The sequence below is a fragment of the Halichoerus grypus genome, chromosome 5 (genome assembly GCF_964656455.1).
Source record: "Halichoerus grypus chromosome 5, mHalGry1.hap1.1, whole genome shotgun sequence".
Lineage (NCBI taxonomy): Eukaryota > Metazoa > Chordata > Mammalia > Carnivora > Phocidae > Halichoerus > Halichoerus grypus.
In genome coordinates this window covers 87,395,765-87,420,832 of record NC_135716.1, presented here as the reverse complement: position 1 = coordinate 87,420,832, position 25,068 = coordinate 87,395,765, and the positions used below count along the sequence as shown (strand labels likewise).

General features: G+C 39.1%; 1 protein-coding gene across 1 annotated transcript; it reads left to right on the top strand.

The window, feature by feature from the left end:
• Positions 1–6,494: 6,494 nt before the first annotated feature.
• LOC118540648 (olfactory receptor 5V1-like) lies at positions 6,495–7,454 on the top strand. The gene has a single exon (XM_036099915.1). The coding sequence runs from the start codon at positions 6,495–6,497 to the stop codon at positions 7,452–7,454; it is 960 nt and encodes a 319-aa protein (XP_035955808.1).
• Positions 7,455–25,068: the final 17,614 nt, after the last annotated feature.

Sequence of the window (25,068 nt, the reverse complement as noted above, 5' to 3'; positions counted from 1 at the left end):
AAAGTGGTCTGTGGGCCATTATTGATACTCTACAATCATTCCTGCCCATTTTCACACCCAAACCTGGCTTCCAGGGAGGCATCTGAGCTCTCTGCTGCCCCATGGCAGGGGAGGATATTTTCTGAGGCCTCTGTTGTAGGAGTACTAAGGTATTTTTGTCCCCAAGGACCTTGTCCAGAAAGACAGACCTGACACAGCTTCACACAGACTACACTGTGCCCCAGACGCAGCCGATGCCCTGTCACCTCCTCTGGAGTAGCTGATGAGGTTATGCTTGAAGTAAAAATCACCACGTTACACAGTGCCTAGCTGGCTCAGTCAGTAGAGCACGCAATTCTTGATTCAGGGTTGTGAGTTTGGGCCCCACATCAGGGGCAGAGCTTACTTTTAAAAAATTTCCAGACTACATAGAATCTGTTAGAACTTGCAGCACCCAACTAGGTTTGCCCCCATCCACTCCTTGCAACATAGCAGGAATCATTAGAGGCAGGAGATAGAGCTATTGGTGAGGAGGCTTCTAGGAGAACTCAGAATCCAACAGCTTTCCTACCACTAGTAGCAGTGCAGCTCTCCAAGTTTGCTACTGTCCCAGAGATCTCTGCGTCCTTTCTTTTGCAGCTACTAGGACAACCCAAATACTCTGAGCTTGTTTTCCTTTGGCTGGGCAGACCAAATGTTTGTCTATTTTGCTTGATATTTCTGCCACCAGTGTTGCCTGGGATGCCAGCCTGCTCTCCCATTATCCATGGGACAGTATCTTCAGACATGGTTCCTTCTCTCAATAAAATATACGTATGTGTGTGTGCCAATCATAATCATTCTTCCAAAGAAAACATTTCAAAGATAGTGACTTGATATGATTTGTAAAATGTGATGTGTACTGAACTATTATTGTGGTAGAGAAGAAGTAGAGATGCAAAAATGAAAAAAGTCTTAAGTCTTAGTGACCTAAAAAATATTTAGTTCTGGTTCTGATCAATCCTCAGATGAAAATTTCATTTAAAAATGGCTCTTGGGGCATCTGAGTGGCTCAGTTGGTTAAGCATCTGCCTTTTGCTCAGGATCGAGCCCCATGTCAGGCTCCCTGCTCAATGGAGAGCCTGCTTCTCCCTCTCCCTCTGCCTACTTGTGATCTCTCTCTATCTCTCTGTCAAATAAATAAATAAAATCTAAAAAAATAAAAATGGCTCTTACTTTTATCTCTTTCCTTATTTTAAAAATTGAATTATAATTCACATTTAGTAAAATGCACAAATCTTAAGTGTACAGGTTGATAAATTTATATATAACTAAATTTATGTATATAACTAAATCAAGTATACAGAACATTTCCATCAACCCAAGATAATTCTTTCATGCTCCATTCCAGATAATACCCTCCCAGCCCACAGAAGTAACCACTATTCTCATTTGATACCATAGTTTGGCTTTTCCTATTTTTGAACTTCCTTTAAAGGAAACATATGTATTCTTTTGTGTCTGGCTTCTTTCATTCAACACAATGTTTTTTAGATTCATCAATGTTATTATGTATATCAGTAATTTGTACATTTTTGTAAATAACTATGTAGCATTCCACTATATGATATACCACAATTTGTTATCCACTTTTCTTTTGATAAGCATACTGTTTGTTTGAGCTATTATAAAAAAAATATTTTTTAATATCCTCATACAAGTCTTTTTGTGAACTATGCATCCATTTTCTTGAGACTATGCCTAAGAGTAGAATTGTTGGGTCACAGAAAAACCACGTTTAATTTTATTAGAAACTGCCAAATAGTTTTCAAAAATGGCTATATAGACTTTGAATTTCAGCTTGGAGATTTAATGAGCTGGAAAGCATGTTGCTCCTATCATTATACCAACAACAAAAAGCAGGAGAAAATGCAAATTAATGACTTTTTTGAACCCATTAGGGAATTGAGGTTGCAAGGCAAACAACTAAAACAAAATCTGGAGGGAGAGGCAACCACAAGAACCCATGTTTTTTTTTCCCAAGGTGGAAACCACTAAAAACCTTGTAAACTGATAAGAAGACTTAGTTTTAAATATTTAATAAATTATTAAAGGCTAAATAGAGGCTAGCATAAAAGTGTGAAGTCCCTGAGGGTCATAGACATAAGGTTTGCACCCTCTTGCTTTCCCTCCATGAACTCAACCAGATGCTCACAAGGAAGCATTCTTACAAAGCTTCCCTAATGATGCTATTTGAGGCCAAGCTGGATTGGAGGGCAAATAATAGGGAAAAGGAGTAGCTAGCAACTGTCAAAACTCCTCCAAGATCCATTTCTTGTATTTTTACTACAGAACAAAAGCTACAGTCTGCAAGGCAAAAGCTATAAAAACTGCCACCTTAGGGTACTGTGGAATCCCATTACAGCTCAGGAAGGGGACAGGGGCAAAAAAAGTTCTACTCCTTGGGGGTAGGGAGCAGGAATATATGCTAGGGCCAGTTGTACAGCTGGAGGAGGGCATGATCACTCGTGGAGGCCTTACCACCAAGACCCAGCTTCACAATATCTAAGATTAGGGATTAACCAGAACATCAGAGAATACCTCTTCCTTGTTCCCCACCAGCCTACTAACAACCATCAAGTAAAAATAACAGTGGATTACAGCTAGGAGATCTTGAAGAAATAGATTATCTCTAGAGAAGAGGGAAAATGGAACACCCAAAGCTAAGAGAGAGCAGAAATGTGGACACGCTAGTCCATACCCTAAAGACAAATTATCATTAGAGTAATTTGAAGCCTGTAGTGCACTCAGGGTGACCATAGGAAAAACGCTCAAACTCAATCCAACTGGTTACTAGATTAACCCTTGCACTAAAGCTTTAGTATAAGGAAAGTTATGTTCATTTCCAAGCAAATAAATTTACACTTCAGTATTTACTGTCCTATATGTGTCCAGCTTTCAACAAAAAGTTATAATGCATACAAAAAAATAAGAAAAAATACATTCTGAAAAGACAATATAAACATCAGAACCAGATCCAAATATGAGAGAGATATTAAAACTATCAGAGAAGGAATTTAAGATAATGATTAATAATTTAGGCATTTTAATAGAAAAAGTAAACAAAATACAGGATCAGACAGTTAATTTCAGCAAAGACATGGAAACTAAGAAATGATCAAATGGAAATGTGAGAAATAAAAAAAACATGACAATAAAGATGAAAAATGCCTTTAACAGTTTCATTGTTAGACTTGACACAGCTGAAGAAAAAATTAGTGAACTTGAAGATAGGTGTATAGAAATTACCCAAATCAAAACACAAGGACCAAAAAAAAGGTAAAAAAAGGGAAGAAGAATGGAGCATCCAAGAGCTATGGCATAATATCAAACTGTTTAACACATACATTATTAGAATCCTGGAAGGAAAAGACAGAATAAACAGAGCATATATATATATTTGAAGAAACAATGGCTGAGAATTTTCCAAAATTTATAACAGATTAAGAAGTTCAGAGAACACTAAGCAGGACTAATACAAAGGAAAACCCTAGGCATATTATATTCAAACTGCTATAAGTAAAGACAGAATGAAAATCTTGAAGGCAGCTACAGGGAAAAAACCCAACCTGACAGAGACCCATGAATAAGAATTACAGCAGACTTCTCATCAGAAAGTATGCAAGCAAGAAGACAGTAGCGTGGGATTTTTTTAAGTGCTTTTAAAAACCTGTCAATTCAAAAGATAGCCTTCAAATATTAAAAGAAGTAAACATTTTTTTCAGACAAGCAAAAACTGAGGGGGTGCTTTGCCAGCAGACATACTCTAATAGAAATATTAATGAAAGCTCTTCAGGGAAAAAGATTATGATACAGGTCAGAAACTGGATCTTTATTAAAAAAAAATCATTAAGTATTAGAAATGCATTAAATGAAGGCAAATGTATTGGGTTGAGTATTATCTCCCCAAAATTCATGTCTACTGAGAACGTCAGAATTTGACCTTATTTGGAAATAGAGTCTTTGAAGATGTAATTATTTAAATTAATATAAGGTAATACTGGATTAGCGTGGGCCCTGAATTCCAAGACTGGTGTCCTTACAAGAAAAGGAAAGGACACACAGAGATACACACAGGGAAAAAGGCCATATGATGAGAAGGAAAGATTGAAGCCATGCAGCTACAAGCCAAGGAACACCAAGGATTTCCAAGAGACACTGTAAACTATGAAAGGGCAAAAAATGATTCTTCTCTAGAGCCTTCAGAGGGAGCATGACCCTGCTGATCCCTTGACTTCAGGCTTATAGGCCTTCAGAACTGTGAGTGAATATTTTGGTTTGTTTGTTTCAAGTCACCAAATTTGTGGTAATTTGTTATAGGACAACCATAGAGAAATAGAAAAATTCACTTTTATTTTTAATTCTCAAAATTGACAGTTTAAACCAAAAATTGCAACAATGTAGTGCATGTTCATAGCATATGTAAAAGTAAAATATGTGACTACAATAGCAAAAAGGAAACAAGGGAGAAATTAGAAATATAAGGTCTTACAAATACACTGAAGTTGTATATAATATGAAAGTAGACTCATATTATTTGCTATGTATTTTGTAATTCCTAGGGCAACAACCAGAAAAGTTTACCAAAAGGTAAAACAATAAGTATATAAATGGGATAAAAAATAATCATAAAAAATGCTCACTTAAGCATACAGAGACAGAAAAAGAGGGAACAAGAAACAAAAAGTGGAACAAATAGGTAACATTCTCCCTCTGCGCCTCCCCCTTGCTCATGCATATGCTCTCTCTCTCCCAAATAAATAAATACAATCCTAAAAAAAATTAAATCTCCAAGAAGACATAAGAATCTTTAATGTGTATATTTCTGAAAAATAACTTCAAATGACATGAGGCAAAAACTGATAGATATGAAAGGAGAAATAGATAAATGCACAATTATAGTTGGAGACTTCAACTCTCCTTTCTCATTAATTGAGAGAACAAGTAAGCAGAATATTAGTAAGGAAATAGATGACCTGAACAACAATCAACTTAATTTAATTAACATTTATAAAATACATTTATAAAATAAGTTAATTCCTTAGTTTCCTCATTGTATTCTGATATTAATAGTGCCCATCTTATGGTTGTTGGATAAAGTAATAAGAGATAATACAAATCATGTGCCAGGCACATAATATGTGCTCAATGCCCTTTATCAGTTTAGAAAGTCTATATCTATCCTTACTTTACTGATAGTTTCTATCATGAATGGAAACTGAATTTTGTCAAATGATTTTTCTGCCTTTTTTGAGATTATAATGTACTTTCTTATTTAGTCTGTGAATGTGGTAAATTATATTGATTGTCCTTTTGAATACTGAACTAGCCTTGCATTAGAATGGATAATTTAATAGAAAATTGGTACTTGCATTAATTATATTTTCAGAAAATATGTAAAATTTGACTGAGGATAAATTTTGGATTACTAAAGTTTACCTTAATGAGGAAAATTACCTAAGTATATATGATTGGTTAAAATTTCTTATGTCTTATAAATCCTAAAATACAAATGTCCTTATTGAGAAAAATGAGATCAATTTATATAAAACAAACCAATAAAATTTTATTATGAAGAAATCAGAGATGTTCACAGATATTTCTGTATGAAAATTTTCATTCTAGTGTTTATAATAGCAAAAGGAATGGAAGCAATCTAATGTTCAATCCAAAGGGAAATATTAAATTTATTTTTTATGATAGAAGAAAATGCATTTGTGGGAAATTGTAGTCCCAATATTTTAAGACTAGAAGTAGAGATCAAGATTCATATCTAGAAAAAGAGAATAGAATGGAATACCCTGAATGGTAGCATTGATTCTGTGAGTGGTTCTATTCTTTATTTCTTTTTACATTTTCTTAATTTTTCACAATTAAATTGTATTACTTAAAAAAACATTTACAAAAAAAAAGAATTTAGGGCGCTTGGATGGCTCAGTCATTAAGCATCTGCCTTCGGCTCAGGTCATGATCCCAGGGTCCTGGGATGGAGCCCCATATCGGGCTCTCTGCTCCGCAGGAAGCCTGCTTCTCCCTCTCCCACTCCCCCTGCTTGTGTTCCCCCTCTTGCTGTGTCTCTCTCTGTCAAATAAATAAATAAAATCTTAAAAAAAAAAAAAGAATTTAATGCAGTGAAACATGTAATGTTAGGAGGAAGATTTTGCAGAGCCAGAAAGAGATGAGCTTACTTTAACACAAGGACTATCAGTTTATTATAGGTTTTGACCAAATCTCCATTTATTTTCATGCACCAGAAGCCACACAAGAATCTGTGGGAGGTCTCTGGGGCTGAGCTGGCTGGATTTGTTGATTCAAAAGTTGTGATCTCTCTGAAGACTTTCTTATACACCTCCCTCCACAGTCCAGACCATTCTATATCCAACATATTTGATATGACCTTGCAAGTTAACATGCCAATTTAGGGTGCTCTTTGTACATTCTCATTATGGCTTTTATTTTTCTCATTTTTTGTAGCTATGACACCATTTGAAATGAACAATCAAACAGATGTCACTGAATTCATCTTCTTGGGATTTTCCAACCACCCCAAACTACAGGGTTTGTTTTTCCTGGTTTTCTTGATCATTTACCTGACAACACTCCTGGGGAACATGCTCATAATAACAGCCACTAGAATCAGTCTTGCTCTCCACACTCCAATGTATTATTTCCTCAGCAACCTGAGTTTCTTGGACATCTGCTATATATCCACCACCATCCCAGTCATTCTGGTGAACTTCTTCCGGGAGAAGAAGACCATCTCATATGAGGGCTGCCTTTCCCAGATTTTCTTCCTCGTGACATGTGCTGGCACTGAATGTGTCTTATTGGCTGCTATGGCTTATGACCGCTTGGTAGCCATTTGCCACCCTCTTCAATATCCAGTCTTCATGAGTGTGAAGGTCTGTGTTTTTTTGGTGACTGGGTCCTGGCTGTGTGGACTGGTGAATTCTGTGACACACACAGTGCTGGCAGCCACACTCACTCTCTGTGGGCCCAACCAAATCAGCCACTTTCTCTGTGACATTCCACTGCTCCTGAAGCTCTCCTGCTCAGACACCTCTCTCAATGAATCTGTGCTCCATGTGGCCAGTGCCACCATTGGCCTGAGCCCTTGCCTGTTTACTGGAGTGTCCTACATACTCATCATCTCTGCCATTCTCAGGATTCCCTCTGCTCAGGGTAGGAGCAAGGCCTTCTCTACCTGTGCATCCCACCTTACCGTGGTTGTGGTCTTTTATGGAATGGCCAACTTCAACTATGACAGACCCAGAGAAGGTTACTCCCTAGAAGTGGACATCCTGGTCTCTGTGCTCTTCTGTGTTATGACCCCTATGTTGAACCCCATCATATACAGCCTGAGAAACAAGGAGGTCAAGGGTGCCCTGAGGAAACTGGCTGGAGGGTGTATGATCGTTGGCAATATTAGTGTCTAGATCAGTGGTCTTCAAACAGGTATGAAAAATATCTAAGATTTTTTTTTAATTTCTGCCTACTTCTTTTTCTTTCTTTCTTCTTCTTCTTCTTTTTTTTATTATGTTCAGTTTACCAACATGTAGTACTTGGTGATACACGCATCTAAGATATTTGTAACATCATAGTTTTAGAGTCTATATCCAGATCCTCAATTCCTACATACCAGTTCCTAAATTTCATCTTTTTCTCCTTTCTTTCCACAAGTACTCTTTTTCCACTTTGCAAAGTCATGTTGTGTCAAGTATTTTGTGTTAGTTCTCAACACCATCTCAGTCCTTCTAAGTTCTCTCCACATCACAGGGGCTGAAATCCTGGAAAGGTTATTTCCCAGGCTCCTTTGACAGCAGGGTTCCATTTTATTTTATTTTATTTTATTTTATTTTAATTTCATTTTATTTTATTTGTCCTATTTTATTTTATTATTTTTGGGGGGATTGATAAATTTATTTTTTATTTATTTATTTTTTATTATGTTATATTAGTCACCATACATTACACCATTAGTTTTTGATGTAGTGTTCCATGATTTGTTGTTTGCGTATAACACCCAGTGCTCCATGCAATACGTGCCCTACTTAATACCCATCACTGGGCTAACCCATCCCCCTCCCCCCTCCTCTCTAAAACCCTCAGTTTGTTTCTTGGAGCCCATAGTCTTTCATGGTTCATCTCCCTCTCTGATTCCAACCCCCTTCATTTTTCCCTTCCTTCTCTTAATGTCCTCCATGCTATTCCTTATGTTCCACAAATAAGTGAAACCATATGATAATTGACTTTCTCTGCTTGACTTATTTCACTTAGCACAATCTCCTCCAGTCCCATCCGTGTTGATGCAAAAGTTGGGTATTCATCCTTTCTGATGGCTGATCAATATTCCATTGCATTCAGGGTTCCATTTTAAATTCTGCCAATATAAGAGTCATACACAAGAGATTAGGAAAAGAATATAGAAGAAATTGTCTTCTTCTGGATCTGGTAGCAGTGGCAGACTAGCACTGCAGTGGCAGAAACAGACTTTTGGGTGACATTAGCTGATGTTTACAGATTCCTTTAACAGCTGTTCTTGAAACATAAAGTCACACAAGTAAGAAATGAGTGTCTCTCTATAGGGAGGGTAGAGGCTTCTATAAAGAGGGTTGAAATAGCTGGATTAGTTTTTTATTTCCTCTGTGAACACTAGTTAGCTATAGCATTTTATATCAGGAGTCATTCAAGGAAACTGACCCTCAGGGGTGGAAGTCTAGGGGCACCTGGGTGGCTCAGTTGGTTAAGCATCTGACTCTTAATTTTGGCTCAGGTCATGATCTCAGGGTTGTGGGATTGAGCCCTGGTTGGGCTCCATGCTAGGCATGGAGCCTGCTTATGATTCTCTCTGCCCCACCTTCCTCTCTTAAAAAAAAAAAAAAGATGGAAGTCTGGATTGTATATCTGATCTGATGGAGTTTAAATATTTTGATGACATCATAGCCAAGGGAAAATGGGAAATCCAATCATTCATAGTGTGCAATGACAAAATGGCTGCTTAAAATTATTAACAGACATTGTTTGAAATAAAATGTCTATTGGAAACCAGACATTGAAATACCAAATTACTGCTACAATACTAAAATTGACCTTTGTGGTGGGAATAAAGACTACAAAATCATTAACTGACTGCATTACTGATTCCAATGGGAGGTTTATAGGAAGAAAATGACAGGCTCAGGCGTTTAAATTCCTCACTCAAGGCAAGGTCAAACAACCAGGAAATCTTTTATCTCTCAAAACTGATGAAGCTTAATTCAGAACAAAAATCTTAATTTGTGGGTTGCATAATTACAAAGTAATTTGTAAATCCACAATTTCTCCAGGTCTCTTATGTAGCAGTTAGGACACTGACTTGGGAATGAATGGGACTCTGATCATTAGGATGGGAAAAATACAGTGGATTTGGGCAAATCTTAGAACTTGAACCCCTAAATCTTCATTAAATTCCCTGCCAGGTGACTGGGTGATGGACACTGGGGAGGGTATGTGTTCTGGTAAGCGCTGTGAATTGTGCAAGACTGTTGAATCTCAGATCTGTACCTCTGAAACAAATAATGCAATATATGTTAAGAAAGAAAAAAAGAAGAAGAAGAATGTAGCAGGAGGGGAAGAATGAAGGGGGGGAAATCGGAGGGGGAGAAGAACCATGAGAGACAATGGACTCTGAAAAACAAACTGAGGGTTCTAGAGGGGAGGGGGTTGGGAGGATGGGTTAGCCTGGTGATGGGTATTGAGGAGGGCACGTTCTGCATGGAGCACTGGGTGTTATGCACAAACAATGAATCATGGAACACTATATCTAAAACTAATGATGTAATGTATGGGGATTAACATAACAATAAAAAATTTAAAAAAAAAAAAAAAAAAAGAAGTAACCCTTCCTCCCCCATCTGAGGAGACTAACTTTCCCTTAGTTGAAACCCTATAACGACCTCACCTGAGGCTATTATCTTACAAGTAACACCAATTCTCTTTAAGATGCTCACCTATCATCCTTCATTACCTCTAGACTCTTAATTGAGGTCCAATTCCAGAATACCCCAGGCTAATGGCACAAGGTATAACCCAGGAGATTATAATGCTCACACTAAAATAAAATGTCAAGATTTTATCATTTTTTTATTGGTAAAAGCCTTGAGAATATGTATGACAATGGATTCTTAGGGTGTTAGACCAAAAAGGACAGAACATATTGCTGGATCATTTTGAATATATTCACATGGGTGCATTTCCTAGAAATTTTGGATTCAGTGTATTATCTTGAGCAACTGGGAAGGGGTCTAACAGGTTCTTTGGTTGGTTAACTGAAACCTACACTCAATGATGGACTATACTCAATAAAATTCAGGTGCCAGGATATTCCTGACAAAATGTAAAAGGTGGGATCCAAAGCTTCAGGGAAATAAAAATGTTGAATGGATTTATTTTATATGACCCTCTTACCCTAGACCCACTAAGTACTCAAGGAGGGACCAGAGTACATTCTCTTTACCAAAATCTCCTGCAAAATGCATTGATAAATGGAGTACCAGCATCTTCATAAAGCTTGTGGTGGCTGTCCTCTGCAGCCTGGGGATGACACTAGGAGAGGGCATCATTGAAATGGGCTCCCTTATTTCAGTGGGGATAGCGGGATTCTGAAGTGGTAGAGGTCATGTGGTTTCACAGAAATCAGAATATTTTAATCTGTAGAGATCTTTGGCAATGGCTAAATGATCACATTACCTCTAGATCTGAAATCAATGGACATCTTACTGTTCAATATAATAAGAAAAACCCAAAGTCCAGTAACTAAAATTGTTCGTTGAATCATTACAATGGAAAGCTACTCTCACCCAGTTCTCAGACATTCTGAACCAACAGATTTAATGAGGTTTGAAGGATCTGTGGCATATGGGCTGCCATATAAAGCCTTGAGGCCCCAGTAGGAGAATCCCCTAGAATTTAGAGCAAAGCCATGCTCTCTTCTGAAGATAATAACTCTTATCCCTTTGAGAAATAGCTTCTGGCTGCTACTGGGTTGCCAAAGAGACTGATCATTAGAATGGGAAAAAAGTAACAATGTGATTTTAGCTATTTATATGAACTATGTGTTCTCTGATCTACCAAGCCACAAACGTGGGTAAGTGAGACAGCACCTCATCATCAAGTGGAAGTGATATATACAATATCAGGCTCCAAATACTCCTGGAGGCCCAAATTAGTGACATCAGCAAGTGGTTCAGACTTTCAAACACCTTACTTTACTGTACTGGCACCTTCCTCAACAAAAATGAATGGCCTTACAGGAAGTTCTCCAAGGCCAGTTTACTGAAGAAGAAAAAATTAAAAACTGTTTTACAGATAGTTCCACAAGGAACTCTGGCATCAGCCAGGGTAGACTGATACCACATTATAGCACCCCTCAGGAGTGGCCTTGCAGGACACTGAGAAAAATTAATCCTAGTGGGTAGAATTTTGAGCCACAAATCTGATTGTCTCTTCTGTCTAGAAAGAGAGATGACCAGAAATATGAAGTGATTCCAGTTCACAGTGGCCAATGATTTGAATTGGTGGTCAAGGAACTTAGTTGGAATATTGCTAACAAGGACATGTAGGAGGGGTGCCTGGCTGGCTCAGTAAGTAGAACATGTGATTCTTGATCTCATGGTTGTGAGTTCAAGCCTCATGTTGGCACAGAGTTTATTTTTAAAAAAAGGATCTGAGGAAGAGGTATATGAGTAAACCCCTCAGAATGGGGTAAACTGTGAATCATATACATTTTATGGGAATACTCATTAAAGGACACTTATTATAGAGACCCTTTCTCTTGTTAATCACATGGAGAAGACAATATGCTCAGTAGAGGTAAGTCAGTTTTTCCCAACCCACCCAAGTGCTTGTTCAGTAGACTCATGTACAAAGTAGTCATATTGGCAAGGACAGATATCATGCCATGAGCTCAACTACATGGGCTTTCCCTTCATCAAGGCTTATCTGACTACCACTATGTTGAGTGCTCAATTTGCCAAGAGCAGAAACCAACTCAGAGCCCCTATATAGCACTATTCCCAATAGTGAAAGATTGACTATATTAAACCATTTTCAACATGGAGAGCAGGGATTTTTTTCCCTCTATGTTTCAAGTTTTTATTTAAATTCTAGTTAACATATAGTATAATATTGATTTCAAGAGTAGAAATTACTGATTCATCACTTACATATAACACCCAGTGCTCATCACAACAAGTGCCCTCCTTAATACTCATCACCCATTTAGGCCATCCCTTTCCACCTCCCCTCCAGCAACCCTGTTTATTCTCTATAGTTAAGAGTCTCTCTTATGGTTTGCCTCTCTCTCTTTTTTTTTCTTTCCTCTATATTCATCTGTTTTGTTTCCTAAATCCCACATATGAGTGATATCATATGGTATTTGTCTTTCTCTGACTGACATTTTGCTTAGCATAATACACTCCAGCTCCATCCACATCACTGCAAATGGGAAGATTTCATTCTTTTTGATGGCTGAGTATTATTCCATTATATATATATATATATATATATACCACATCTTCTTTATCCATTTATCAGTCAATGGACATTTGGGCTCTTTTCATAATTTGGCTATTGTTGATAATGCAGCTATAAACATCAGGATGAATGTGCCCCTTCAAATCTGTATTTTTATATCTTTTGGGTAAATACCTAGGAGTGCAATTGCTGAGTCATAGCATAGTTCTATTTTTAACTTTTTGGGGAACATCCATTCTGTTTTTCAGAGTGGCTGCACCAGCTTGCATTCCCATCAACAGTTAAGAGGATTCCCCTTTCTCCACATCCTCGCCAACATCCGTGGTTTCTTGTGTTATTAATTTTAGCCATTCTGAGAGGGATAAGGTGGTATCTCATTGTGGTTTTGATTTGTATTTCCCTGATGTCAAGTGATGTTGAGCACTTCTTCATGTGTCTGTTTGCCATTTGTATGTCTTTTTTGGAGAAATGTCTGTTCATGTCTTCTGCCCATTTCTTGACTGGATTATTTATTTTTGGTGAGTTGAGTTTGATAAGTTCTTTATAGATTTGGGATACTAACTCTTTATCAGATATGTCATTTGCAAATGTCTTCTCCTATTCTGTAGGTTTTCTTGAAGTTTTGTTGATTTTTCCTTTGTTGTGCAGAAGCTTTTTTCTTGATGAAGTCTCAAAAGTTCATTTTTACTTTTTTTCCCCCTTTCCTCCAGAGACATGTCTAGTAAGAAGTTACTATGGTCGAGGTCAAAGAGGTTGCTGCCCGTGTTTTCCTCTAGGATTTTGATTGTTACATTTAGGTTTCTCATCCATTTAGAATTTATTTTGTGTATGGTGTAAGAAAGTGGTCCAGTTTTATTTTGCTGCATGTTGCTGTCCAGTTTTCCCAATACCATTTGTCATAGTACTGGAAGTCCAAGTCCTAGCAATCAGACAACAGAAAGAAATAAAAGGCATCCAAATCAGCAAGGAAGAAGTCAAACTTTCACTATTTGCAGATGGCATGATACTCTATGGAGAAAACCTGAAAGACTCCACCAAAAACTTGCTAGAACTGGTACATGAATCCAGTAAGGTCACAGGATATAAAATCAACATACAAAAATTGGTTGCATTTCTATACATTGATAATGAAGCAACAGAAAGAGAAATCAAAGAATCGATCCCATTTACAATTGCACCAAAAACCATAAGATACCTAGGAATAAATCTAACCAAAGAGGTAAAAGATCTGTACTCCGAAAACTATAGAACACTTATGAAAAAAATTGAAGAGGACACAAAGAAATGGAAAAACATTTCCATGCTCATGGATTGGAAGAACAAATGTTGTTACAATGTCTATACTACCCAAAGCAATCTACACATTTAATGGAATCCCTATCAAATACCCACTAGCATTTTTCACAGAGGTAGAACAAACAATCCTAAAATTTTTACAGAACCACAAAAGATCCAGAATAGCCTGTGGACTCATGTGGACATGTGCTACATTCTAAAAGAACGACTTGAGATTTCTACCCTATACAGACAGAAATCTGAGGAATATGTATGGGACCAGAATCTAAGTGTGTGGGATAATGGTGTCAGGAATATAAAATTGGATCAGGCCAAATTTATTGATATGGGCTCAATAAGCAAAGATTCTGCTTTTAATATTGCAGCTTCAGGAATTAGAAAGGGCTCTGTTTGGCCACTTGCTGAAAACATGAACCAAAAGGTGCAAGATTAGAAATGCAAGACCTGCCTTGGTTTAATGTAGAAAAAGGGATTTGAGGGTTTATAGAGATTGGAATGTTAGAGTGTATTTGTCATTTAAAACCAACTTATCCACCTTGGAAGGGTCCAGAAGATACACCTTTCACTATGATTGTGAGAAATAAATTTGTGAGGGAAGCCCCAGCCTCCTTGAAAAGCTCTGTGATTGCTCTTCTTTGTAGGCCAGAACTTACAGGAGGAACTGTGATCACTGAATTAGGAAACCTAAATGCAATGGGAGTAATTGGATCCCAGGGGCCAAGTGGCAGCACTCAACCATCAAAGGCAAGGTGCACATGGTTACCATAATGGAGAGAAAAGACAAAGCAGCAATGAGATTATTTTCACTTGCACAGACTTGTGCTGTTGGATAGTTGATCATGATTTTCCTAGAACTGAAATAGATAGGAAGCCTATTAAATTGTTACTTGATCTATATAAACAAAAAATTCTAGGTCAAGTGAACATAAGTCTAACTTCATAAAAATCAGAGTCACAACCCCTCAATCAATTCCCAGACCTGAGCCACTTTATAGATTCAAGACCCCTTGAATAAAGGGAAGTCCAGTTCTCCTTGAGGAAGAAGCCTGGTAATTTATACTGTTAATCTTTCTCCCAGTTTTTCCCCAAAAGGAACTATGGCATTTTACTAAGGTAACTATACATTGGGGAAAAGGAAATAAACAGACCTTTCAAGGATTACTGGAACTGACATTAATTCCAGGAGACCCAACATATCACTGTGGTCCATCAGTCAGAGTAGGGGCTTATGAAGGTCGGGTGAGCAATGTGGTTTTAGCTCAGGTTTGTCTCATAGTGGGTCTAGTGGGTCCCTAAGCCCATCCTATTGTTACACAGTTCTGGAATTCACAGTTGGAATAGACATATATAGCAGTTGTCAGAATTCTCACATTGGTTCTCTCACCTGTGAAGTGAGGGCTATTATGGTGGGAAAGTCCAAGTGGAAGCCACTAGAACTGCCTCTATGCAGAAAAATAGTAAAGCAAAAGCAATATTGCATTCCTGGAGGGATTGCAGATTAGAGCTATCATCAAGGACTCGGAAGATGCAGGAGTGGTGATTCCCATCACTCCCGCATTTAACTTGCCTATTTGGCTTGTGCAGAAGACAGATGGATCTTGGAGATTGACAGTGGATTATCATAAGCTTTACCAGGTGGTGATTCTAATTGCAGCTGTTGTACCAGATGTGGTTTCCTTGCTTGAACAAATTAACACATCCCCTGGTACCGGGTATGCTGCTATTGATCTGGCAAATGCTTTAAAAAAAAAATCTATAAATCAAGACCGTCAGAAGCAGTTTTCTTTCAGCAGGCAAGGCCAACAATAGGCCTTCACTGTCCTACCTCAGAGGTATATCAGCTATCTAGCACTGTGTCATAATTTAGTTTGCAAGGATCTTGATTGCCTTTGCCTTCCACAAAATACCCTGGTCCATTACATTGATGGCATTAAACAGATTGTACCCAATGATCAAGAAGAAACCACTCTAGACTTATTGGTAAGACATTTGTTTGTCAGGAATAAGGAAATAAATCTAACAAAAATTCAGAGGCCTTCCATCTCAGTGAAATTTCTAGGGGTCCAGTGGTGTGAGACTCTCATAAGATGAAGGATAAATTGGTTTCTGGGGGAAAGATGGCGGAGGAGTAGAGGACCCCATTTCAACTTATCCCCAGAATTGAGCTGGATATCTACCAGACCACTCTGAGCACCCACGAAACCAGCCTGAGATGTAAGAAGATCTGGATCTCTACAAACAGAATATCACAGGCGGTTGGTTTTGAGGTACAAAGCAGAGAGCCGTGATTCTGCGGGCAGATATCGGAGGATAAACGACAGTGGGAGGGTGCCTGGCCGTGGGGATCCTACACCGCCAGTAAGTGACAGCCTCGCGCACTGTGGACGGGCACAGACTCACAGACCGGTAGCGTCAGGAAAGGACTTTAGGGCAGCCCCGGGCTGGAAACCCAGAGCAGCGGGGTCACGCGTGCATGAACCGCAGCACCCCCCCCCCGACAGAAACCCGGAGCAACGGTCACGCGCAGGCAAACTGCAGCCTCCAAGACGGAAACCCGGTGCACCAGGGTCGTGCCAGTGAACTGCAACCCCCGGGGTGGAAACCCCGATCGGTGGAGTCGCGCGCGCGTGAACTGGGAGCGGCTGGCGGTTTTAGAAGCACAAAGGGCAGAGACGTGCCCCGACCTGGAGGCAGGATTGGGAGCGCTGCGGAGGGGCGCACAACCCAGGACGCTGCAGTTTATAGCAGCAGCACGGACAGAAACGGAGACGGTGTGGCCTGGAGAGCTCACTGAACAGACTGCGGTCTCTCTGCTCTGAGGCAGAGGGTTGGAAACGGTCTCTTCTGCTCTGACTCATGGAAGAGATGCGGAAAGCCGCCAGGGAAAGGCGCCAGAGAACAAAAGCCCCAAAGACTGATTCCCACTGAGCCCATCCCCCGCTACAGGGGCGCAGGGCAACTCCGCCCAAACAGGGTTGCCTGAGTAACAGCGCGGCAGGCCCCTCCCGCAGAAGACAGGCTGGGAAAACAAGAGGCCAGCAACCCTAAGGTCCCAAGAAAACAGGTGCATCTTGCTTGGGTTCTGGTCAATAATTTGGACTCTATACATTCCCTCAAACACCCATCAACAGAATGACTAGGAAGAGGAGCCCCCAAAACAGAAAAGACTCAGAGATTATGACTTATGCTGCAGATTTACAAATGGATGCAGATATAACCAAGATGTCGGAGATGGAATTCAGGCTAGCAATTGTGAAGACAATGGCTAGAATGGAGAAGTCAATTAATGGCAACATAGAGTCTCTAAGGGCAGAAATAAAAGGGGAATTGGCAGAACTTAAAAATGCTATCAATGAGATCCAATCCAATCTAGATAATCTAACAGCTAGGGTAACTGAGACAGAAGAGAGAATAAGCGAGCTGGAAGACAATATAATAGATAAAAAGGGAAAAGAGGAGGCCAGGGAAAAACAACTCAGAATCCATGAAAATAGAATCAGAGAAATAAGTGACACCATGAGGCATTCCAATGTCAGAATCATTGGAATCCTGGAGGGAGTGGAAAGAGAGAGAGGACTAGAAGATGTATTTGAGCATATCGTAGCTGAGAACTTCCCTAATCTGGGGAATGAAACAAACATTCAAGTCCTAGAGGCAGAGAGGACCCCTCCTAAGATCAAGGAATACAGGCCAACACCCCGGCATGTAATAGTAAAACTTGCAAATCTTAGAACCAAGGAAACCATCTTAAGGGCAGTTAGGGGGAAGAGATTCCTTACGTACAGAGGGAGGAACATCAGAACAACGTCAGACCTATCCACAGAGACCTGGCAAGCCAGAAAGGCCTGGCAAGACATATTCAGGGTACTAAATGAGAAGAACATGCAGCCAAGAATACTTTATCTGGCAAGGCTTTCATTTAGAATGGATGGAGAGATGCAGAGCTTCCACGACCAGCAGAAGTTGAAAGAATATTTGACCACTAAGCCGGCCCTGCAAGAAATATTAAGGGGGGTTCTATAAAAGGAGAAAGACCCCAAGAGTGATCTACAACAGAAATTTACAGGGACAATCTATAAAAACAACGTCTTCATAGGCAACATGATGACAATTAATTTATATCTTTCAATAATCACTCTCAACGTGAATGGCCTAAACGCTCCCATAAAACGGCACAGGGTTGCAGATTGGATAAAAAGACAGGACCCATCCATATGCTGCCTACAAGAGACTCATTTTGAACCTAAAGATACATCCAGACTGAAAGTGAAGGAATGGAGATCTATCTTCCATGCCAGCAGACCTCAAAAGAAAGCTGGGGTAGCAATTCTTATCAGACAAATTAGATTTTAAACTAACGTCTGTAATAAGAGACACAGAAGGACACTATATCATTCTTAAAGGGTCTATCCAACAAGAAGATCTAACAATTGTAAATATCTATGCCCCCAACATGGGAGCAGCCATCTATATAAGCCAACTGTTAACCAAAATAAAGAGTCATATCGATAACAATACGTTAATTGTAGGAGACCTCAATACTCCACTCTCAGCAATGGACAGATCTTCTAAGCAGAAAATCAACAAGGAAACAAGAGCTTTGAATGATACATTGGACCAGATGGACCTCATAGATATTTACAGAACATTCCACCCTAAAACAACAGAATACTCATTCTTCTCGAGCGCACATGGAACTTTCTCCAGAATAGACCATATACTGGGTCACAAATCAGGTCTCAACTGATACCAAAAGATTGAGATTAATCCCTGCATATTCTCAGACCACAATGCTCTAAAACTGGAACTCAATCACAAGAAAAAATTTGGCAGAAATTCAAACACTTGGAAGCTAAAGACCACTCTGCTCAAGAATGTTTGGGTCAACCAAGAAATCAAAGAAGAACTTAAACAATTCATGGAAATCAATGAGAACGAAAACACATCGGTCCAAAACCTATGGGATACTGCAAAGGCCGTCCTAAGGGGGAAATACATAGCCATCCAAGCCTCACTCAAAAAAATAGAAAAATCCCAAATTCACCAACTAACTCTACACCTTAAAGAACTAGAGAAAAAGCAACAAACGATGCCTAAGCCACGAATTAGAAGAGAAATAATTAAAATTAGAGCAGAAATCAATGAATTAGAAACCAGAAACACAGTAGATCAGATCAATGAAACTAGAAGTTGGTTCTTTGAAAGAATTAATAAGATTGATAAACCACTGGCCAGACTTATCCAAAAGAAAAGAGAAAGGACCCAAATTAATAAAATTATGAATGAAAGGGGAGAGATCAGGACGAACACCAAGGAAATAGAAACAATTATTAGAAATTATTATCAACAACTATATGCCAATAAACTGAGCAATCTGGATGAAATGAAGGCCTTCCTGGAAACCTATAAGCTGCCAAGACTGAAACAGGAAGAAATTGACAACCTGAATAGGCCAATAACCAGTAACGAGATTGAAGCAGTGATCCAAAACCTCCCCAACAAGAGTCCAGGGCCTGACGGATTCCCTGGGGAATTCTACCAAACATTCAAAGAAGAAATAATACCTATTCTACTGAAGCTGTTTCAAAAAATAGAAACAGAAGGAAAACTTCCAAACTCATTCTATGAGGCCAGCATTACCTTAATCCCCAAACCAGGCAAAGACCCCATCAAAAAGGAGAATTTCAGACCGATATCCCTGATGAATATGGATTCCAAAATCCTCAACAAAATCCTAGCTAATAGGATCCAACAATACATTAAGAGGATCATCCACCACGACCAAGTGGGATTTATCCCCGGGATGCAAGGGTGGTTCAACATTCACAAATCAATCAATGTGATAGAACACATTAATAAGAGGAGGGAGAAGAACCATATGGTCCTCTCAATTGATGCAGAAAAAGCATTTGACAAAATACAGCATCCTTTCCTGATTAAAACTCTTCAGAGTATAGGGATAGAGGGAACATTCCTCAAGCTCACAAAATCCATCTATGAAAAACCCACAGCGAATATCATCCTCAATGGGGAAAAGCTGAGAGCCTTTCCCTTAAGATCAGGAACACGTCGAGGGTGCCCACTCTCACCACTGTTGTTCAACATAGTACTAGAAGTCTTAGCAACAGCAATCAGACAACAAAAAGAAATAAAAGGTATTCAAATTGGCAAAGAAGAAGTCAAACTCTCTCTTTTTGCAGACGACATGATACTTCATGTGGAAACCCAAAAGACTCCACCCCCAAATTACTAGAACTCATCCAGCAATTCAGTAATGTGGCAGGATACAAAATCAATGCACAGAAATCAGTTGCTTTCTTATACACTAACAATGCAACTGTAGAAAGAGAAATTAAAGAAACGATTCCACTTACAATAGCACCAAAAACCATAAGATACCTCGGAATAAACCTAACCAAAGAGGTAAAGAATCTGTACTCTAGGAACTACAAAACACTCATGAAAGAAATTGAAGAAAACACAAAAAGATGGAAAAATATTCCATGCTCATGGATCGGAAGAATAAACACTGTTAAAATGTCTATGCTACCCAGAGCAATCTATACCTTCAATGCCATCCCGATCAAAATTCCAATGACATTTTTCAAAGTGCTGGAACAAACAATCCTAAAATTTGTATGGAATCAGAAAAGACCCCGAATCGCCAAGGAGATGTTGAAAAAGAAAAACAAAGCTGGGGGCATCACGTTGCCTGATTTCAAGCTATATTACAAAGCTGTGATCACCAAGACAGCATGGTACTGGCACAAAAACAGACATATAGACCAATGGAACAGAATAGAGAACCCAGATATGGACCCTCAACTCTATGGTCAAATAATCTTAGACAAAGCAGGAAAAAACATGCAATGGAAAAAAGACAGTCTCTTCAATAAATGGTGCTGGGAAAATTGGACAGCCACATGCAGAAGAATGAAACTCGACCATTCTCTAACACCATTCACAAAGATAAACTCAAAATGGATGAAAGACCTCAATGTGAGACAGGAATCCATCAAAATCCTAGAGGAGAACATAGGCAGTAACCTCTTCGACATCGGCCACAGGAACTTCTTTCAAGACATGTCTCCAAAGGCAAGGGAAACAAAAGCGAAAATGAACTTTTGGGACTTCATCAAGATAAAAAGCTTCTGCACAGCAAAGGAAACAGTCAACAAAACAAAGAGGCAACCCACAGAATGGGAGAAGATATTTGCAAATGACACTACAGATAAAGGGCTGGTATCCAAAATCTATAAAGAACTTCTCAAACTCAACACCCAAAAAACAAATAAGTCAAAAAGTGGGCAGAAGAGATGAACAAACACTTCTTTGAAGAAGACATACAAATGGCTAACAGACACATGAAAAAATGTTCATCATCATTAGCCATCAGGGAAATCCAAATCAAAACCACACTGAGATACCACCTTACACCAGTTAGAATGGCAAAAATGGACAGGGAAAGAAACAACAAATGTTGGAGAGGTTGTGGAGAAAGGGGAACCCTCTTACACTGTTGGTGGGAATGCAAGTTGGTACAGCCACTTTGGAAAACAGTGTGGATGTTCCTCAAAAATTTAAAAATAGAGCTACCCTATGACCCAGCAATTGCACTCCTGGGTATTTACCCAGATGTAGTGAAAAGACACAGATGTAGTGAAAAGAAGGGCCATATGCACCCCAATGTTCATAGCAGCAATGTCCGCAATAGCCAAACTGTGGAAAGAGCCGAGATGCCCTTCAACAGATGAATGGATAAAGAAGATGTGGTCCATATATACAATGGAACATTACTCAGCCATCAGAAAGGATGAATACCCAACTTTTACATCAACATGGATGGGACTGGAGGAGATTATGCTAAGTGAAATAAGTCAAGCAGAGAAAGTCAATTATCATATGGTTTCACTTTTTTGTGGAACATAAGGAATAACATGGAGGACATTAGGAGAAGGAAGGGAAAAATGGGCGGGGGAATTGGAGGGAGAGATGAACCATGAGAGACTATGGACCTGAGAAACAAACAGGGTTTTAGAGGGGAGGGGGGAGGGGGGATTGGTTAGCCCGGTGATGGGTATTAAGGAGGGCACGTAGTGCATGGAGCACTGGGTGTTATATGAAAACAATGGATCGTAGATCACTACATCAAAAACTAATGATGTATTGTATGGTGACTAACAACATAATAAAATTAAAAAAAAAAAGATGCTGTTAGAAATTAGGTTGAATCGGCAGAAAAAAAAAAGATGAAGGATAAATTGTACCTTGCCCCTCCTCTAACCAAAAAAAAAAAAAAAAAAAAAAAAGCACATAGTCTGGTAGACCTTTTTGGATTTCAGAGGCCACATATTTCTCATTTGGATGTGTTAGTCTGGCCCTTTACCAATTTATCTGAAAACCTACTACTTTTGTGGGGGTCCTAAAATAAGAGAAGGCTCTGTAACATGTCCAGGCTGTCATTGCAAGCTGTTCTACCACTTGATCTATGTGACCCAGCAGATCCAGTGGTACTTCAAGTGGCAGTGGCAGATAGGGATGCTCTCTGAAGCCTTTGACAGGACATAACATATATAAGAACCACAGCAGCCATGCTTAATTCCTTTCTTTTTTGCTCCCTATATATGCATATATAAGTACGTATTTTCTCCCTTATTTTTCTTGCTATTTTTGTAAAGAGTGTTGGTGGACAGTTAATTTAATTATTTAGCCTTTAGTTATAGGATATCTAGAATGAATTGTGACTAAAGTAGAAATAAAACTCACCTAGAGAAGAATATGACTGGTGAGGTTTTGGGACACTGCAGTCTGAAAGGAGGGTGAGAGTATTCTTGTGTGAGGGACAATTGCTTCATGTCAGGGAGAGCCATTATATTATCGCTTAGAAGTTTAAGTTGAAATTTAAGGGTGTATGTGGGTTACTTACCAAAGTGGTAAACATGCCAGATATTTGTCTTAACACACAGTATCATCCTCATCACTCTATGCTCTCTTCTGAATCACAGGGGCTAAAAATCTGGAGACTGAATTTCTAAGACGCCCTCACTGCTGGAGTTCTGTGTTAAGTTCAGCCAGTGAAAACACAGATGACAAACTATGAAGCAGAGGGAAGGTAAAAACATTTTCTTCCAACTCTGGCAGTGATAGTGATTACAGACTAGCATAGGATCTTGCAATAGTGATATTAACTACAGACAAACATGGGATCAAATGAGCTCCAGCATGGATGGTAGCAGCTTATTACATTTCCTGATCTTTGGGAGATATCATTTTCCTTCCACATGTGTTCCTTCAATGTTTCCAAAATTCATAGAAATGAATTCTCTATAATAAATGTCTTTCTATTTGAAATCTCTAGAGTGCCTTCTGTTTTCCTGACTGAATCCTGACTGATATAAAAGAACTACGCTCACTCTTTCTCAATCTTATTATGGTGCACCAACCCCAGGGTATGGTAACGTCTTTTTTTTTTTTTTTAGATTTTATTTTTCAGTAATCTCTATACCCAACATGGGGTTTAAACATACTACCCTGAGGTCAAGAGTCGTGTGCTCTACTGACTGAGTCAGCCAGGTTCTCCTGTGATAATCTCTTTGGATCCTAATAAATGTAATAATTAGACTCATTGGTAACAGTATAAAAAATTAAATAACTGAATAAAAAATTAAAGTAACTTTTTAGGAAGTTAATTATTGAGAGAAACATCTTATGCATGCAGTCTTTTATTCTCATTCAGCCATGTAAGAATGGGTCTTGGGCCTGGAATACCTCCTTACCAAGATATGAAGAGCCCATACAGCCTAAGCTGGGCTTACCACCTTGTGTGTGAATATTTTTCCCTATTTCAAACTCAGTGTGTGCTCTTTTGCTAAGCTTAAGTTTGTATCTTAATGGCCCTCAGACTTGCCCCCAGCTTTCAGTATTTTGGACTTCATGGGGAGAGAGAGTGAGGTCCCTCCTGAAGCATTCAGGGGGCTGCATGTAGGTAAATTGCCCTGTGTCAGTAGTGGGGAAAGATCCACTGACCAATGACCCCTACTGATGTTAATCTCACTCTGTCTCTTCCCTGTGTAAGTGTTGCTCCTTCCAGTGCTTGGCTGCCTTGCGTTTTCCGTGGCAACTGCAATACCAAGAGGCAATTCGAAGAAGTTTTTAGAGTCTTCCCCTGGGATTGGTAACCTGTGCATGGTGTTCTGCTCCCCTGGGATAGATAACTGGTGCATGGTGTTCTGCTTGATATTAGGTAGTTCATAGTTGTTTTCAACAAAATTAAAGTGGGACCAAATTCAGTAATTAGCTGATAGATCACTTTTTATATTTACTCAGACACTTACCATTTCTGATGCCCTTCATTATTTCTTGAAGAATAAAGATTCCTTCTGTATAGTTTCCTTCAGTATGAAGAACCTTACTTAGCATTTTCTTTTTTTTTTTTTAATTTTATTATGTTATGTTGGTCACCATACAATACATCATTAGTTTTTGATGTGGTGACCCACAATCCATTGTTTTCGTATAACACCCAGTGCTCCATGCACTACGTGCCCTCCTTAATACCCATCACCAGGCTAACCAATCCCCCCTCCCCCCTCCCCTCTAAAACCCTGTTTGTTTCTCAGAGTCCATAGTCTCTCATGGTTCATCTCTCCCTCTGATTCCCCCCCCCTTCATTTTTCCCTTCCTTCTCCTAATGTCCTCCATGCTATTCCTTATGTTCCACAAATAAGTGAAACCATATGATAATTGACTTTCTCTGCTTGACTTATTTCACTTAGCATAATCTCCTCCAGTCCCATCCATGTTGATGTAAAAGTTGGGTATTCATCCTTTCTGATGGCTGAGTAATATTCCATTGTATATATGGACCACATCTTCTTTATCCATTCATCTGTTGAAGGGCATCTCAGCTCTTTCCACAGTTTGGCTATTGCAGACATTGCTGTTATGAACATTGGGGTGCATATGGCCCTTCTTTTCACTACATCTGTGTCTTTGGAGTAAATACCCAGGAGTGCAATTGCTGTGTCATAGGGTAGCTCTATATTTAATTTTCTGAGGCACCTCCACACTGTTTTCCAAAGTGGCTGTACCAACTTGCATTCCCACCAACAGTGTAAGAGGGTTCCCCTTTCTCCACAACCTCTCCAACATTTGTTGTTTCTTGCCTTGTCCATTTTTGCCATTCTAACTGGTGTAAGGTGGTATCTCAATGTGGTTTTGATTTGAATTTCCCTGATGGCT